We start from the raw sequence: 20,003 nt of genomic DNA, 5'->3' as shown, positions 1-20,003 counted from the left end.
TAAGATTGAGATTAACTTGATTCAAGATGGACCTTCAATAGTATATTTGGGAACAGTAAATTCCTATTATGTGTCTCAACAGAATCACATTTTTGGAGAGCCGCTCCGTTCCTCCCCGCCGCTGTGTAATGACGCAGCTGCAGCGATCATGTGCCCATATACACATGTGACCGCTGCAGCCAAGGACTGGTCTCATGTGGGTATACAAGCACATCATCGCTGCAGCTATCAATACACAGCATCGGGGAGGAACGGAAGCGGCGGTGCTGGAACTACGGGGATCCGAGAGGTAAGTAATGTCTCTTTTCTATTTTTTTGCACCCATCCTACATTGGCTAATTTTTGAAATAACTCAGAAAACCCATTTAAATACAAGGATAGGTTAAAAACCTAAATCTTTGCCCCGGGTAAAGAAAAACGTATCTGTGACTACTAAGAAAGCCTTCTTTCTTAGGCCCTCTTCACATCGCGGTTTGACCTTCTGTCAGAAGTACTGTATAGGTCGGAAGGACTCAACATGTATGCTTTCAACAGACAGCTGCAAAGTATTCCACTGTATGGTATACATTGGGATACGTCGCCCGGGGACGTCGGCCGTGGTGAAGCTCCTGCAGTTATTGTCCATAGCTTATCGTCAGTATCTTCTCCATGGCTGGAGTCCTCAGGCAGATCATCAACTATTGCTTCGACCAGGGACTCAGGCCTCGGGGTGGGACTCCTGATGTCACTGTCCATATATGGACAGTGATGTCAGGAGCTTCCTCAAGCCCGGATTCCCTCAGGCAGAGCGGCTGCACAGGAAGGTTCAGCGACATAACTGTCCATTTATATACAGTTATGTCACTGGAGCTTCTAGATGTATACATTTAATGTATACCTGTGGCGAATACCTAACAGTGGCATCCATCACCGATAGGCTCCCATCTTGAAAAAAGTATATTGCACGGTATACGATTTTTTGCAAGATCAGTGAGGATGGAATTCTACGCTACTACGCTATTCCATCCTTCAAAAAAAAAAGTATACCAGCCCGACGGAGGCCGAAAGGACACTCTTTTGGCCTCTGTCAGGCTAATGGAGCCCTATTGACATGTTTATCGTGTACGTTGGGAGCTTTGTTTCTACGTACACGATAAACGTAGGTCACAAATGCAACGTGAAGGAAGCCTAATAATGTGATGATTTATTGTAGAGTGTATCGAGTTTGGTTAATTGATGCCATTATCTTGTTTGTGAAGTAACAGCTCTAATGTTCTACCTGTGTAAAGCAAAAATAATTGTATCAAAGATTTTCCCTCTTCATTTTGTTCCTGAATAGAAGTCTTTAAGTGATTGGTATAATTACTGTGATTGACTGATGTCAGCCCTTTCATCTCTCGGATCGCTGAATTCCCTCAGCGCAATTTAAATTCACGCTTTAAAATTAACAAGTTCCGCAGGTGAAGTGAATTAATGAAATAGAGGCACAAGATACAAAGGGTTTAATTGTATCCATCCTGTTGTTTGTTCTGACACATTATTTTATTACCTAAAAGGCGCACCGACAGGGAGGTAACAAGTGCCCTGCTGGTCCCCTTACCCCCTGGGTCCTTTTCCTATCCACAACAGAGCAGTTGACCAGCAGTAGTTTTCTCTTATTGGTTTACAAGGTCTGGAGATGCTTGTGCCGCGGTTTACCAGCCCATTTGCAGTATACCCGGAGCCTGGAGACATGGAGCTGGCACCTGCTGCCTCTGCGTCTAGTCAAAGAGCTTTCTTACCTTGGATGTGGGTTCAAGAATATATTAGGGAATTTCATAAATAACAATTCCATCACATACCCATAATGCTTAGCAAGTGTCTGAAGTTACTAGAGTCTACCAATACCAATGTACAGGGTTGTGGGGATGCTAATCCTAACATTAAGGACTACTCCAGCCAAAGGAATTTATCGGTAAACCCTTATAATAGGTGAGGGTTCCACCCTGGGCCCCGACCCCTGATAAAGCTGCCTGCTCGCCTTTCTTTCTTTCCTTCTTTATTTCTCATTCTTTCTTTCTTTATGTAACGGCAGGGGGTAGGGAGACGGACAAGTGAGCCCTAATCTACCCGCCACTCTGTCCCTGCCTACTTGCAACGACCCGCCCTAGGCGACGGGGTACAACTGGGCGGCGGTCCCTGCGCTCAGTAAGTGCACGACAAACACGACAAACATACAAGGAACACAAGCAAGGAAAAGGGGCCGTTGCCCACGGCAACACCGTGAGCAACCAGAGTGGTGAACGAGCCGAGTCAAGCCAGGAGTGTGCAAGGTACAAAACGAAAAGCAGAAGAGTAGTCGGTAAGCCAGGGTCTGTATGGAGCAGGATCAAAAATAGCAGGAGCTGTAGCTGGGCCAGGAACCACAAGGAAGGAAACAAAAGCAATAACAAGCACCGAGGGACAGGAAGTGCAGGCTTAAATAGACCGAGGGCGGGAGCTAGCTGAGTCTGGCCAGGTTACGATAGGCTCTCCCACTCCTAAGCCTGCCAGCCTGAATGGTGGAAGCAGGAGTCAGTCTCAGGGATGTATTCTCAGGTACTGACTGATTAGTTCTGGGAGTTAACCCCGCAGTGCCTGGCAGATCCTTTACACTTTACTTTTTTCTTTCTTTACTTTTTTCTTTCTTTCTTTCTTTTATTCTGTCCTTTTCTTTCCTTCTTTCTTTTCTCCCTCCCTCCCTTTCTTCCTTCCTTTCTTTTTTTGTCTTCCTCCATTCCTTCCTTTCTTCCTTTCTCCCTCCTTCCTTCCTTCCTTCCTTCCTTTCTTCCTTTCTTTCGTCCTTCCTTCCTTTCTCCCTCCCTCCCTTCCTTCCTTCCTTCCTTCCTTCCTTCCTTTCTTCCTTGCTTTCTTCCTTCCTTTCTCCCTCCCTCCCTTCCTTCCTTTCTTCCTTCCTTTCTTTTTTGTCTTCCTCCATTCCTTCCTTCTTCCTTTCTTTATTTCTCCCTCCTTTCTTCATTCCTTTCTTCCTTCCTTCCTTCCTTTCTTCCTTCCTTTCTCCTTTTCCTTCCTTCCCTCCTTCCTTCTTTTCCTTTCTTTCTTTCTTTCTCTTTATTTTTCCTTCTTTCTTTCTCTTTATTTTTCCTTCTTTCTTTCCCTTTCTTTTTCCTACTTTCTTTCATTCTTTATTTTTCTTTCTTTCTTTCTTTCTTTCTTTCTTTCTTTCTTTCTTTCTTTCTTTCTTTCTTTCTATCTTTCTTTCTTTCTTTCTCTCTTTCTTTCTTTCTTTCTTCTTTTCCTTTCTTCCCTCCTTCCTTCTTTTCCTTTCCTTCTTTCTTCTATTCCTTTCCTTCTTTCTTCTATTCCTTCCCTCCTTCCTTCTTTTCCTTTTCTCCTTCTTTACTTCCATTCCTTCCTTACTTTCCACCTCCCTCCATTCTCGTGGTGCTTTAGTGGCTAAATAAATAATATCCCTCATAGTCTCCTCTAGGACCATCACCTATTGGGAAAATAGGGGTCTCTGTTTCTGTAACTCCCATAGAGTATACTGGAGAAAGTTACACACACATGTGGCCATCTCTCCCCGGCATCTCCTTCTCTTAGCGGCATTATATACCACCACGCTCAGGAATAGTGTTGTGGTGTAGTCATCCACTACATCCTTCATCTGTTGCTGGGCAACGACCCAGACATCTAGCAAACACAGCGCATACAAAACTGGAGTTTCCCTGTAAGTGTCTGTTGCAGGCCATCCTCATTACAGGCGCTCACATTTTATTCTTCAGATTGTTTCAGCAATAATGCAATGAGTTTACTGGGTGTTTTAGCAGACAAAGGCGTCTGACAGACATTGTAATGAAATCCACGAGGAGTGCTGCACTTATGACTGTGAATGCTATCATTTGAATATAATAAGATAAATCAGACTACAAAATAAAAGGTGGCGGAGCAAAGCACAAATTACATCACAACGCAGTCTGCGCTTCTACTGAATTGTAGGAAATTGCTGAATTACTTTATTCTGACCCGAACATGAAAATAGAATAAAATGTACTTCAGTTTAGGAATAACAAAAAATTCTCACATCGCACAACCGAACATCTACTTTATATATCATTGTAATAGTAATGGAGAGATTTCCCCTCTTTCCTTCTTCCACTGTTAGGCCCTGTTCACACAGAGTTTTTTGACTAGTTTTTTGGCGCGGAAACCGCTCCGCAAAACTCGTCAAAAAACGCGAGTAAAAAAAACGTGTCGCGGTAAAAAGAAGCGACATGACCCATCTTGAGGCGGTTTCGCCTCCAAAACCCCATTTCAATCAGTCAGAAAGGGTTAAAAAAACACCTTGACGAGTGTTTTGACGAGTTTTTGGCAAACCATTGTGCAAAAACCGTCTGGAGCAGTTTTTGCAGGAGGAATTTTCCTCCTGCAAAAAACTCCGTGTGAACACAGCTTTAGTATAGAATCGTTCCAGGTCAAACAGCCGTCCCCCAAAACCCAGTGACCAACCATGTCTGCAGTACAATAGTCCGAGACTAGACAATAATAATGATATTAATCTATCTATCTCATATCTATCTATCTCATATCTATCTATCTCATATCTATCTATCTATCTCATATCTATCTATCTATCTATCTCATATCTATCTATCTATCTATCTATCTATCTATCTATCTATCTATCTATCTATCTATCTATCTATCTATCTATCTATCTATCTATCTATCTATCTATCTATCCCATATCTATCTATCTATCTATCTATCTATCTATCTATCTATCTATCTATCTATCTATCTATCTATCTATCTATCTATCTATCTATCTCATATCTATCTATCTATCTATCTATACATCACATATCTATCTATCTATCTATCTATCTATCTATCTATCTATCTATCTATCTATCTATCTATCTATCTATCTATCTATCTATCTATCTATCTATCTATCTATCTATCTATCTCATATCTATCTATCTATCTATCTATCTATCTATCTATCTATCTATCTATCTATCTATCTATCTATCTATCTATCTATCTATCTATCTATCTATCTATCATCTCCTCTGCTTCAGGGCTTTGGTTAAACTAGATTTCTACTGAAAGGTCAGGGCAGTTCTATGTACAAATTCCACTCACACATCTGTAAGAGCAGGTTCCCTCCTCTATAACATGGACAGCTGGTAATTTCAGGACATTCTCCAGATCCATAATTCTTCTTCGAGATTAGTGACTGTTTAACCGTTCAGTGAATTACGATTCGCTTTCTTTATTTATGGATTAAATTGTTTTCTCCTCTTCTGGCGACTCAACAACTGATTTTGAATCAGAGCTTTGGTTCACTGAACATCTTCCTAAAAGCAATCTGGAACTTTGATTGAATGTCTCAACCCTTTGTCCTCTGCACATTAGCCATTAAGTCACAAATCAGCAATTAGCCTATAATGGGGCTTGCTAAGTGCGGACAAGCTTTAGGGAAATCTAAAAAGCGCCTCCGCAAAAACTGAGGTTCTACCATGTATTAAATTATATTTATGTCTTCTGTAATGAATCTAGCCGTATCCTTAGAATTGCACCATATATCCATCATGCACCATCATTAAAGCAGGCGCCCGAGCGTCATTGACCAATGGGCATGACCAAACGTCTTCAAGATGATTGAATAGACTCAAAGGGTTCTTGTTGTTGTCCTGTGGCGTGCGTTATAGTCTGTGACTGCTTCTTAAATTTCAATGTAATAGAAATAATTTGCTTTTTTTTCCCTTTTTTTTTAAATGTTGGAGCTATTTATTTCTTATTTTTAAAACCTTCCCTAGAGGCGGCCATATTGAAGACACATCCTTCCTTCCTGTATTGTCTGTAAAGACAGTGCAGCTGTGCGTGAATGTCTTATGGCAGCCGCAATGAATGGCAGTCAATGGACAGAAAAGTGTCCATAGACTAATACAGTCTCCAGGAAAAAATTTAGCCTATCCCACAGAGATCAGGGAGCAACAGGAAAGCTGCATACAGAGCCTTATCTATTTGTATAGTGTTGCTATCCTGCCTGATCTAGGCTTCAAGTTTTTATGGAATCACTGGTTGGGCAATTCCCAAAAGGCTGCTGGAGACTGTCGGGAGTAAGCGTGCAAATAAAACGGCAACCCCAAATCCGTCATACAACTGTGATCGACAGAATATAAGTCTACTCTGAGGTATTCGCCAGAGCCCACCGCAAGGCGGGATGGTTTTTGCTGCACAGAACCCAGGTTGTTCAAACAGAGTTCAGTGTTGGATAAGTGGAGCAATGCAGGCAATACCCGAACAGTTAACCAGACAGCCAGAGGGTTAACAGAAAGTCCAAAATGGAGCGAGTGGAAATCAGGTACACCAGAGGTCAGAACCAGTCGTGAGTAGATAAGCAAAATCAGTAAACAAGGGGTTAACGAGAGACAAGCCGAGTTCAGTTTCCAAGAAGTCCAGAAGTCTAGGGCACAGAGTAAGTGAGGGCTTGATCCCCACACCTAAGTAAGCAGAAAATTCACAAGCAAAGAAAGTGGGAGGAGGCCAGGTATAAATATCCCACCCTACACCTGACAGGAAGAAGACAGAGAAGTGGGATAGGCTCTGGAAGTAAACATAACGACCCAGAAGCTAGATCAGTAGTCATGGCGATCTTAAAGACTCAGACGCTTTCTAATGCCAGTAGTACAATAAAGCAGACAACTCTGCTCACCTTGTCCCAGTCTACACAGAAAAGTCTAAAAGTCAGCTGCAGAAAACAGTAAATGTCTGCCTATTGTGTATATTCCAGTGGTTGGTGTGAAAACTGGAATATTTAATAATATGTAATATTCTCATCAAACATTCCCTTTAATAGTTATAGTAAATGCTTCTTATGGTCTGGATATTTTTATTTTTAGGGGCATAAGTAGGAAAGATATAATATTTTGTCTTCTACCTTTAACTATATTCTCTATGGGAGACTCCGATTTACGAAAATAAATAATTATGTAATAAATTCTGCGCTTTTCCTGCTCCACTGATTGCGTGGTCCCCTGCCCCGCTTAAATGGTCAGCACCAGGATGTGTCCACGGCATGTGATTGCATAACCAATGTAAGTATGTATGGCAAGTTTCCTCTGCGGCTTGTGATTAGCTACATTGGGGCCTCATGTTGTGTCTATTACATGACATCATCATGCCGATGATGTAAATAATGGAGGGGGAGTACAGTATCGGCAGCGTGGAAATGACACAAAAAGTGGAAGTACATTATTGTTTGTGATTTTTGTAATTTGGAGGTTAGAAAACCCCCTTCAATGAACCTACCCGGAACTGCTTGTCATCTAGAAGTTTTGGTTATTTATATACCTCTAGAATGTAATATTAAATAACAGTATATCTTTGCAGATGATTTCCATAAATGTCACAAATGCATTCTCTAGCTCCTTTAATACATCTATATGGACTAATATATTTGCCTTTGACTTCGAGGTGATATTGTATTTTATGGGAATAATGTATTGTCAGTTTCTCAGACATAACACATTCTGCAGGCAATAGACAGGCAGGGGAGCAAGCTGAATAATTTATGAACAGTAGTGACACCTTTAGAGCATTCATTTTCTTCTTATGCAGCCTGATTAGAGACAGAACGCTCCTCTGCAGAGTAAAATAGCACAACAGGAGCAGAGGAGTTGTGTATCATCATGTCCTACTGCCAAACGCTGGGTATAGATGGAGGGTCATTTCTATTGACTAATAATTTAACCTTTAAAACCCTCTTTATATTATAAATATAGATATAATTAACATAAAGAATAACATTACATTACTTATCCTGTACTGATCCTGAGTTATATCCTGTATTATACTCCAGAGCTGCACTCATTATTCTGCTGGTGGAGTCACTGTGTACATACATTACATTACTTATCCTGTACTGATCCTGAGTTATATCCTGTATTAGGCCTCATGCACACGACCGTAAAAACACCCGTTATTGCGGGTCGTAATTACGACCCGCAGTAACGGGCTCATAGACTTTTGTTAGCCACGGGTACCTTCTCGTTTTCTCATGAGAAGGTGCCCGTGCCGTTAAAAAAATAGAACATGTTCTATTTTTCTATTTTATGGGCCATGCTGCTATACTTTATAATGACAGCACGGCTCGCAAAAGCGGCCGGCTGCCCGCGGCCGGCCATGCCCGCCCGTGCTCGTAATTACGAGTCGTAATTACGAGCACGGTCGTGTGCATGAAGCCTTATACTCCAGAGCTGCACTCATTATTCTGCTGGTGGAGTCACTGTGTACATACATTACATTACTTATCCTGTACTGATCCTGAGTTACATCCTGTATTATACTCCAGAGCTGCACTCATTATTCTGCTGGTGGAGTCACTGTGTACATACATTACATTACTTATCCTGTACTGATCCTGAGTTACATCCTGTATTATACTCCAGAGCTGCACTCCCTATTCTGCTGGTGGAATCACTGTGTACATACATTACATTACTTGTCCTGTACTGATCCGGAGTTACATCCTGTATTATACTCCAGAGCTGCACTCACTATTCTGCTGGTGGAGTCACTGTGTACATACATTACATTACTTATCCTGTACTGATCCTGAGTTATATCCTATATTATACTCCAGAGCTGCACTCAGTATTCTGCTTGTGGAGTCACTGTGTACATACATTACATTACTTATCCTGTACTGATCCTGAGTTACAGCCTGTATTATACTCCAGAGCTGCACTCACTATTCTGCTGGTGGAATCGCTGTGTACTGTGCACTCTGTACATACATTACATTACTGATCCTGTACTGATCCTGAGTTACATCCTGTATTATACTTCAGAGCTGTATACACTATTCTGCTGGTGGAGTCACTGTATACATACATGACATTACTTATCTTATACTGATCCTGAGTTGCAGCCTGCATTATACTCCAGGGCTGAATTTACAATTCTGCTGGTTTCTATCTGAAACAGTCAGCAAGCTTGTCACTAAACACGCTCCTAACAAATTAGCTGAACTCAAAATAGGCAATTAGATAAGATATCTCTGTCGCTTTCATTCTCAATGTAAGCAATGTGATCTGGTACTACAACATAGCAAATGAGATCTATTATCTCTTTCTTTATCTTAACAGATACAGTGGGATCTAGAATATTTATCTCTTCTATCCTTGGTATAATCTGTTTGCAGTAACACAGCTACCAGGGAGGTCAATTGTGTGACAGCTATGGGGCCCTGGATGAGAAGGGAACTGATACTGAACCGCATTACCAGCTGCTCATCAAACAGTCATAGGGAGAATGTATAAATCATTCTTCCCCAGTTTTCTGCCGTATAAAAGGTTTAAATGCAACAAAAGTCGCAATTTCCCCAAAAATTAACTTTTGTGGCGATTACGGCACCTTATAAAAAAAGTGGGTGAAGCTTGGTGAAAAGGGGGGGAGCCGTCCATGGTCCAACAAATTTACTATTATTTCTGCCAGAAACTGGCATAAATTATAATGGAAAGCTATGCCAGCTCGAAGCTAGCGTAGATTTCCCTTTCTGACGCACGGGCAGCCAGAGCATCTTGCTCATACCTATTTTGATTTTAGTCTGAGTAAATCTCCACCATAGTATTTGCATTCAGTAGCCATTAGGGGGAGCTCACTTCCTACACATATTCAAAGCTTTTTATTTTAGATCAATATTAACTGCATGAATCCATATGTGGTCAGCTCCCCCTAGTGGTGACTGCAGGCAGCCAGAATTTTATCAATTAATTCTAATACTGTGTGAAAGGTAAGCAGGGGATTTTGAGCTCTGACCCCTATAAATATATATTATGAAATTATGGTGGACTTAACTATATTAGAGAAAAAATAGTGCATTTGGTGGAGCTATTAGTAGGGAGTAGGACCCATTCGTCTGGCCTCATATTAATATGTTGTCCCTCCTCAATAAATACAACAGGGTTTCTATAGGTCCTTTTACATTGGCCAATATCGGCCGTGAGAACAATCGGCGATCAACGTCACAGCTCATTGATCGGCGTACGTTTTCTCTTTTCACAAGGAGCTTTGATCAGTTATGTGTGGAGACAAGTGATCTTTGCTACAATCGCTCATCCCCATGCATGTCCCTCATGTCGGCAGCACATCTCTCTGTTTACACAGGGAGATATGGTGTCGAAAACGATAATATGTAACGCTGTAAAAACAATAGGATCAACCAATGAACACTTGTGAACAAAACGCTCGTTCCCGATAATTGCCCTGAATAAACAGGGCAACGATCAGCCGATGAATGAGCAAGCGCTCATTTATCAGCTGATTGTATCGCTTACGCAGCCTAAATTATTATCGTTGTTCGCAGAGAGACGCCAAAATCGGCCGGTGTTTTAGGGCCTTAAAGGGGCTCTGTCACCACATTATAAGTGGCCTATCTTCTACATAATGTGATCGGCGCTGTAATGTAGATTACAGCAGTGTTTTTTTATTTAGAGAACTATCCATTTTGACGAAGTTATGACCTATTTTAGATAATGACTTTCTTAATGCCCAACTGGGCGTTTTTTTAGCTTTTGACCAAGTGGGCGTTGTAAAGAGAAGTGTATGATGCTGACCAATCAGCGTCATATACTTCTCTCCATTCATTTACTCAGCACATAGTGATCTTGCTAGATCATGATGTGCTGACACTTACTCACACATTAACGTTACTGAAGTGTCTTGAGAGTGAATAGACATCATCTCCAGCCAGGACGCGATGTCTATTCACAATCCCGACACTTCGATAACGTTTGTGTGGGACTTAATGACAGCAAGCGAGATCACGCTGTAAATGACAGCTTACAGAATAATCTTGCGAGATCACACTTGCTGTCATTAAGTCCCACACAAACGTTACCGAAGTGTCGGGATTGTGAATAGACATCGCGTCCTGGCTGGAGGTGATGTCTATTCACTCTCAAGACACTTCAGTAACGTTAATGTGTGAGTAAGTGACAGCAAGCGTGATCTAGCAAGATCACTATCTGCTGAGTAAATGAATGGAGAGAAGTGTATGACGCTGATTGGTCACTGATTGGTCACTGACATACACTTCTCTTTACAACGCCCACTTGGTCAAAAGCTAAAAAACGCCCAGTTGGGCATTAAGAAATTTATTAGCATAAAGCTAAAATAGGTCATAACTCTGTCAAAATTGATCGTTTTTCTAAATAAAAAACACTGCTGTTACCTTTATTACAGTGCCGATCACATTATGAAGACTCTTTCCTTGTCATTGGAGAGAATAGGATCAATAATCTCTATCTCTTCCCTCTATGTGCTTCCCAGTATGGACAAAGGTATTTGATATCTCTGTCTCTGCACTACTCAATGTAGACATTGGGATCGGTTATGTTATACTTTTGTTAATTTGGACTATACTATCTGGAATATCTGCTTTTTCACCTCAAAATAAAAAACAAACAAACATGATCCTATAGCCCTATTTTTTGGGATTTCTTTATGGAATCTCGGTCTCATAACCTTATCACTATAGAGAGCAGTCCCTGTCTCTTTCTGGTGTCTCTGTCTCTTTTCTCCTCAATATGGGAACTGAATTTAATATGTTTTTTTCTTTATCAATAAAGATCTCTATCTCATATCCCATCAATAAAGATATCAGGATATTATAGCTCTACCTTTTCTGGCCTTTTACACAGGCTGACAATCGGCTGGTGCAGCGAGCGCAAATCAACGTGACGTTTGCTGGGGACATAGCACTCGTTTGCTCCTGTCACAAGGAGCTATTATGGGGACGAGTGGTCGTTACTACGATCGCTCGTCCCCATACATTATTATCATGTCGGCAGCGCACCTCCATGTTTACAGAGGGAGATGTGCTGCCGTCAACAATAATATTTTACTTTTTAAAACGATCCGACCAGCAGATGATCGAGCGCTTGCTCGTTCATCAGCTGATCGCTGCCCTGTTTACACTGGGCAATTATCGGCAACGAGCGTTATATGAACGCTGGTCTGCACGATAATCGCCCAGTGTAAAATGGCCTTTAGTTTGGCTGTGGCATCTGGTGGTATCGCTGACTATTAACCCCACAATATAGATAGCTGGTACTGCCATCTCTGCCTCACTCCCCTGACATATACTGTGAGTTCTAGTATCTCTGTCTCTTTCTTTTTTATAGGGAACCTGTCACGTTGATTATGGTGTCCTATCTGCAGGCCGCATGTTATAGAGCAGGGGGAGCTGAGCAGATTGATATAAAGTTTTATGAGAAAATATTTAGTATAACTTGTAATTTATTGATCAAAATACCTGCTCTTTCTATGCGTAAGTGTCCAGTGGGCGGTCCTACTCAATGATTGACAGCCTTCCCTTAATGAGTGTACATACAGAGATATCTGTCCATCACTGATATGGACCGCCCACTGGACTCCTAAACTCACAATGAGCAGGAGTTTACATTAATAAATGACATTTTATACTGAATCTTTCCCACAGAACTATATATTAATCCTCTTAGCATCTCCTGCTCTTTAACATGCTGCCTGCAGATTGGACTTCTTTAGAAATCCCATTTTCAAATACAGAGTTCCGAGTTAAGAGTGGGTGAACCCCTGTTCAGTACCCTCATCTATTAGCCAGAGCAAAGAGCAACTTCAAAGAGCATCTCTGTTACTGTGGAGCTCCCAAAAGTGTGTACTCTACATGAAAAGCTCCTTGATTTTAATGTGAACTGTGTAATGCTTAATTTGCCCTGTGGCGGTGCTGCAGAGATATTGAACACTTTGAACACAGTTCTTCTAGCAGTGAGATACTCTATGATCAACTTATAGGAGGAAATTTCTAATATAAAGGTGGACAACCCCTTTAATATGGACATAGGCATCTTGCATCTCTCTGTCTCTTCACTCCACAACTTATATAGTTGTATTGATATTTCTGTCCTTTATTTTCTTTACAGGATTTAGCAAAATTTGTCACTTCCTTCAATGTAGTTATTGGGATCTGTCTCTTCTCTCCTCCGTAAATAATAATATCCAGTATCTGTATCTCTTCTTAATACAGTACCTAACATGACGTTATCTGCTTTTCTTCTCTACTCAACTTTAATAATAAGGTCTAGAATATCTTCAATTTAGAAAGAACTTTTACTCTCTTGCTAAAAATGTAAAAATACCAAACACCTCAATAAAGGTAACATACATCACCAGTGTAGCCTACCAGTCCATGGTGACTAGATGATATAGGATCAACTCCACTGTAACCCTGTAGGAGAGCTTCCATGTCCTAGTGTCCCCTTGAGTAAAAGTCCTTTCCTTGATGGCCCAGTGAGCAACTTTCTAATCATTGGTTACGCAGGGGCCAAAGATCTGATCTCCAATGACCTAGTGTTGCAGTATCCTATACGTGATGTTCCCATTGGATCGACCTACAATTCTTAACGTCCTAGTGCAGGGGTCAGTGACCTGGGTCACCGGTGCCACAGCTGGCACATGGGGCATGGTTTGATGGCACACTTTGCTCATCCTGTGTCGAGCGCGGTTGTGTGCTTGGCAGCGCTGAACACAGGGAGAGAGAGCCGCGCTTCATTATTCTCTTGGCAGCGCTGATCACCAGGAGAGAGCAGCGCTTCATTGATTTTGTCGCGGCTGAACACTTGGCAAGCACACAATGCAGCACTGCTCTCTCCTGTTGCTCAGCATCACCAAGCGCATAATGAAGCCCTGCTCTCTCCTGGTGATCAGGGATGCAAGGACAGAGTTAAGTAAACGCTCTGTAAAAGATAAAGTTGGCAAAAGTTGGCAGCTCTCTCTTCCTTGTGCACCCCCCAAAGTGTTCAGTAGTTGTGATCTCTCCTACGTGCAACCCCTCAAGTTGGTGTTCAGTAGCCGCGGTCTTTCCAATGTGCACCCCAACCTGGTGTTCAGCAGCCGCAGTCTTTCCTATATGCACACATCAAGCTGGTGTTCAGTAGCCGTGGTCTCTCCTATGTGCACCCCCAAGCTGGTGTACTGTAGCCACTCTCTCTCCTTTGTGAAACCCCACATCTCGTGTTCAGTAGACGTGTTCTCATCTATGTGCACCCCTCCACCCAAGCTGGTGTTCAGTAGTACTGTATGCACCCCAGATGGATCATCTTTGCAAAGAAAGTCAGGGACAAGTCTTGCATTGAAATATAAGTTAAATTAAAGGGGTTGTCCAGCTTCTGACAACTGATGACCTATCCACCGGATAGGTCATCAGTATGTCATCGGTGTGGGTCCGACACCCGGACCTTGCACCGATAAGCCGATCCGGTGGCCTGCGGGCACCGGATGTTGTGGTGCATAATGCTATGGACGGAGCCCGGAAGCAGTTGGCTCCGTACATAGCATAGCAGCCATGCTGCAGAACTGAAGGGCTGCGCCTATTCAGTTGAATAGGAGCAGAGCTGCAGTACTGCAGATCGGCCGCAATTCAGTGGCCGGAGCCATCTGCTTCCGGCATGTACGTCCGGTGCACGGAGGCACCGGACCAGCTGATCTGTGCGGTGTCCGGGTGTCAGACCCCCACAAATCAGGTACTGATGACCTATCCAGTGGATAAGTCATCAGTTGTCAAAAGGTGGAAAACCCCTTTAACTGATTGACTTTTGTCACATTTGTCGTGACAGTTTGCTTCATATGACTTACATGTTTGCATGGCACACTGAGTATTTTATCATAGATTTAAAAAAAAAAAAAAAATTATCAACACGCTATACAAAAAAGTTTGCCTACTCCTGACCTGTTGGGGTATAGAACCTTTGTTATTGTCCTCTATTGTCATGACACTGGTTCAGGGTATGTGCACACACACTAATTACGTCCGTAATTGACGGACGTATTTCGGCCGCAAGTCCCGGACCGAACACAGTGCAGGGAGCCGGGCTCCTAGCATCATAGTTATGTACGATGCTAGGAGTCCCTGCCTCTCTGCAGGACAACTGTCCCGTACTGTAATCATGTTTTCAGTACGGGACAGCAGTTCCACGGAGTAGCAGGGACTCCTAGCGTCGTACATATGTATGATGCTAGGAGCCCGGCTCCCTGCACTGTGTTCGGTCCGGTACTTGCGGCGGAAATACGTCCGTCAATTACGGACGTAATTAGTGCGTGTGAACATACCCTTAGGGAGGAGATCAGAATAGGAAAGATAAAATGAAGGGGCTGCCATGTGTCAGCAGTTCTGTTTGGTTGAGAAAGCCCATTTTCAAATACCATATTAGGGAAATCTAAATAGAAATATAGAGGGCCCCTTGCTCAGACCCCATCTATCATTTACATCTGAGTGTGGAGCACCTGGCACCATGCAATACCATGCAATACTTAATTTTACCTGTGTTGGTGCTGCAAGAGAATTGAATATTTGCTGTTAGATTAATTCTCGGATTACAGCTGATCACTGGGTGTCCCAGCAGCTGCACATCCTGTGACCGTTGGGGGAACCGTCGAACAAAAATTAATTGTCCAAAGGGGACAACCCCTTTAACTTTCAGGAGTCTGCCTTGTTTTTATGGCTCTAAATTTATATAGTTCCCTAGGTTGGAACTATACATCACCTATATAGGCACAGGCAGAGGAAAAAAATTACCAAAAATATTTAATATGACTACAGCAATTCTTAGAGGGATTGTGTGGTTTAGAAAAAACATTTTCATACACCCTGTTAGGGGATTATGAATTAATAGAGAGGAGTCCCCCGTTCTGGAGGACCCAGCACATCCATACATTATATGGACAGCCTATTGATTTTCAAAAGGAACTGTGTAATGCTTAATTTCCCCTGTGGTGGTGCTGCAGGGGAAATGCCAACTTCCTGCTGGTTTCCCTTACTGCTGATCGCTAGTGGTCTAATGATCACCTTATCGTCAGTGGACCTTTCTAACAAAAATGGATTGTCCAAAGCCTTCAGCCCATTTAAGAAGTATTGACTGCTGCACCGTGTTTCTTTGCATCTTACCATTGCTGGTTATTATAGAGTTAAGATTACTGATGTCTTTTACATCTTCCTGTTTGCAGAAGCCGCTTTCTACACGGCATTCAAACAGATGGCGTGTATGCTTAGCAGAAGCTGCCGTTAACAAGACGTGTTCTAAGTAAAATGTGTTCTCCTTATATTAAAGACAAACAGAGAGCTTTATATGGGGCAGGATTTTAAGGATTGTCTCTTTAAGATCTGTGCCCTCTAGTTGCTTGAGATAAGTTGGAAGAAAAAAAAAATCCTGGCAGGATATTGTTTTGGGCATGATGAAGCGGTTTAGTATTCTGGAAAGCGTGTTTGCTATTTAAAGTCTGAATTTTTTTTGCTGCCTTTTTGTCATCCGGTTCTGCTAAAAAAAAAAAAAGGGGGACGTTTAGATCAAAAAAGTAATCTGAGTCATGCTGCATTCACGCCTGGAAGTTTTGATTTATATTATCTCTAGTGGAGTAGCAGATACCTGTGTGAACCAGGGATGCCTTTAGCATTGCTAAGGAAGACTTGCTTTGCCTATTGAAAGGCCCATTGAAAAAAAAAAAAACCCCCACACACACACACACAGACACATACATACGTACGTACGTACAGCCTCCACAGCTCGGAGATTCCTGTTTTGTTCTGGCTTTCTGTCTATAACGGCAAAGATTTCCTCGATTTGCTTATGATTTGTGATTTAACCAGTCGAGCAACGCAGAAATGGATTGTCTATGCATCGTGACAACCAAGGTAGGATTGCAAATCTTTGTGTGTTGTGTGTATGACCGAAGCTGCTGCTGCTGCTGCTGCTACTGAGACGAGGCAGTGTGGAAAGAGCAGGATTGAGACTGCAGATCCATTGAGAAATCTCCCTTGTGAAAGCAGTTTATCTAAATGGTGTGGAGAAACACATTTTTTTTCCCTCCTTTGATCATAAAAAAATGTTACAAAATTATAATAAATATTGGAATGTGCTGACTGAGGATTTAACACATTGCAGATGATTTTTTTGTACTAGTATTTTGGTGAAATGAAAAATATGTAAAAGTAAAAAAATATTATATATATATATATATATATATATATATATATATATATATATATATATATATATATAAATATATAAAAACATATTTTCCGATTTTAAAATGTTTTATTTATGTATGTTTATAATATTTTTCAGAAAATTATTTATATATATATATATATATATATATATATATATGTATATGTGAGAAAAAAAAATTCTGAATATTTTTCTATATTTTAAAAAATATTTTCAAATGCTGCAATGATTACATTTTAAAATGTATTCTGATTTACAAACACATTAGAAAATGTATTTATTTTATTAAAAAAAAAAAAAAAAATCGGTATTTCTATAGTTGGGTGTTTATAAGAAATTAGTTTGCTAAGGGTCACCATAACTTACTTCTAACTTTGTGAAAAGTTTTTTCAGTATGGCAGGTAATTGTTTTTTCTTTAAATACATAAAATCTGTTTTACCAATTTATAGTTTTATGTAAAAAAAAAAGAAAATAAAGAAAATAGGTTTAAAAAAAATATTAAATATTTAACAAATAAGTGGTTTGCTCAAGTCTGCATCGTGTTATTTTACAGTACTACAGAATTACATTCTTTTTATTTTTTTTTAAAGTGTAAAAAAATGTAAAAATATTATAAAATATTTGCATATTACATACAAAATTTTTTATTTTTTTTACAATTAATGCTGGATTTTTTGTGAAAAACATTTGCTTAATATATACCAAATTGCTCTTCTGTACATATTTTTTAAGTATTATAGTATATTTTTTAAGTATTCTAGTTACATATTGCATTCTTTATTTTCTTCGTGAATGGCACAGAATGTACAAATGATCTAATTAAGTATTTTTGTCTGAATAGAAAATCAATTAATGACTTTAATTTGCATAAAGATATGATATAAGCAGGACTTGAGCATCTTATTAAAAATGGCACTAATGAAAGTTATACTCCGTGTTTAGCGCACTAAAACAATGGGGAATCCGGATTCACAGTCAATTCTAAGAAGAAACTGTTCGCAAGATGGATAAATTCACGTCCTAATGATAAATTTAATGAGGTCCCGAGACATAAACTGTAATAAAAGTCTAAAGAGCAGTCCCAGGCACAAATCATATTATCATCAATTGAAATAGCAGCAGTTCCTAAGTAAAATGGTAAAAATATAATGCAGAATAGATTTCTCTTGTTTCAATCGGTCATGCCCTGAACACAGATTTCTTGACGTCGGGAGAAGCCGGAAACGCAACTTGAAGCTTTTGGGCCCTAGTGCAAAATCTGTAACTTACCATGTGCCATGATATTACTGGTGCCTTATTATGTGGTAGAGGGGTCTTTGACACCCCCAGGCACCAGGTGTGACTGCCATTTCTGCACCCCCTATGGGACACTTGTTTTAAATTTAGAAAGCTTAGGCCCCATGCACACAAACGTGTTTTTGCGGCCGCAATTCACCCACAAAATCTGCGGATGAATTGCGGTCCCATTCATTTCAATGGTTTCCACGGTCCGTGCATTGCCCAGGAGCTTGAACCGCAAAAATATAGGACATGTCTTATTATGGCGGCGTTTTGTGGTCCATGCTCACAGAAATGAATGCACGCGGCCATGTGCACGGCCCGCGGGAGACAATGCGTGGCCGTTCGAACCGCAAATCACGGCCGTGCACACCACTCTGGTCGTGTCTATGAGGCCTTAGAATTAGACTAGATGCACCAATATTATCACAATGGCTCATGCTGGATGATAAATTTGGTGCATTTTTTTTATAACTACTTGTTGACATACTTTAGACCTTTTTTTGCGACAAAATCTTAAGCCTCGTCCTGTTTACTGCTAAGCTACGCCCCCTAGTCAGATACGTAGAAAAAAGTGTCTAAACACTTTATAAGGCTACATACAGACGACCGTTGTTTTTACCAGTGTGCTACCTTTTTTACTGGATATCACACAGACCCTTTCATTTCAATGGCCCCATGCACACTACCGTGTTTTTCGCGGATCTGTGTGGGGGCCATGGGACCGGGCTTCAAAACTCAGAGCAGTTCCAATTCCTGTCAGTGTTTGCTGTCGGTCTCGCCCATTCAAGTCTTTGGCGAAATGAAAACCACGGGCGGCACACATTTTAAAATACAAACGGTCGTGTGCATGTAGCCTAAGGCTAGGTTCACATCATGTTTTAGCATACGTTTTTGTTTTTTTTCAAATGGATTAGTCAAAGAAACCATGGGTTTTCAATGGGGCTACCATCATGGTTAAAGTGTCCGTCTGTCTCCAGTTCCCGTCAGGATCTGTTTCTTCAACAGGACAGGCAAACGGAGACTGTATAATTTTTCTGTCCTGTTGAACAATAGGATCTTGACGGATCTATTTTTTGTACGATGCAAGTCTATGGCAACGGGATGCCACAGGATAGGTTTCGTTTACATCTGCGTGACGGACACCAACGGCGCCCAACGGAAACTATTGACTTTAATTGGTTCCATCAGGTTTCCATGATGGTGTTCGTCGTTCTACCTGACAACATAGTGAAACATGCTGCGCTATTTTGTCCGGCATTTTTCACCGGATAATTTTTCTGGCTTAATTTGTTTAGTACATTTGTCCCAATACATTGACTACAAAAACACAAACTGCTACAGTATAATGCAGTCCCCTATAGAAAAGAATATGCTCCTGAAAATGTACGTATTGGACTATAGATACTTTTAATTCATTGGATTTTCTGAATGGTTAATGGCAGCTTTCAACTTTATACAGTTCTTAACGTGTGATCCTAAAAACTTCTCATCCCCTTTTTTGAGGAAAGACAAAAAGGATTGCCAGCTCTTGGAGTTAGAGAAATTTGAAACACACACATATGGCCATGAGTGACAAGTTGTCCATAGTGACATCACACCCGTTGGTCACGTGGCCTAGTCACATGACTCCAGTATGAAATCAGTACAGCACTAGAGCCGTTAGATAAACTGGTCATATGACTAAATCGTGTGACTGAGAGATA

At 41.0% G+C, this 20,003-nt stretch overlaps 1 protein-coding gene across 4 annotated transcripts in view; it reads left to right on the top strand.

Annotated features, from left to right (window-relative positions):
- DLG2 (discs large MAGUK scaffold protein 2) overlaps positions 1 to 20,003 on the top strand; it is a 1,355,189-nt gene that overhangs the window by 234,409 nt on the left and 1,100,777 nt on the right. The window contains exon 1 of one of the 4 annotated variants that reach the window (XM_075851404.1): positions 16,329 to 16,702. The exons of the other annotated variants lie outside the window; for them this stretch is intronic. Coding sequence (XP_075707519.1) covers positions 16,673 to 16,702 — 30 coding nt within the window. The 5' untranslated portion in view covers positions 16,329 to 16,672. Of the gene's footprint in view, positions 1 to 16,328; positions 16,703 to 20,003 lie in introns of those variants that run through there. 4 annotated transcript variants of the gene reach the window in all.

The sequence above is a fragment of the Rhinoderma darwinii genome, chromosome 2 (genome assembly GCF_050947455.1).
Source record: "Rhinoderma darwinii isolate aRhiDar2 chromosome 2, aRhiDar2.hap1, whole genome shotgun sequence".
Taxonomy (NCBI): domain Eukaryota; kingdom Metazoa; phylum Chordata; class Amphibia; order Anura; family Rhinodermatidae; genus Rhinoderma; species Rhinoderma darwinii.
Note: the sequence above shows the minus strand (reverse complement) of the source record. Positions and strands in the feature narration are given on the sequence as shown.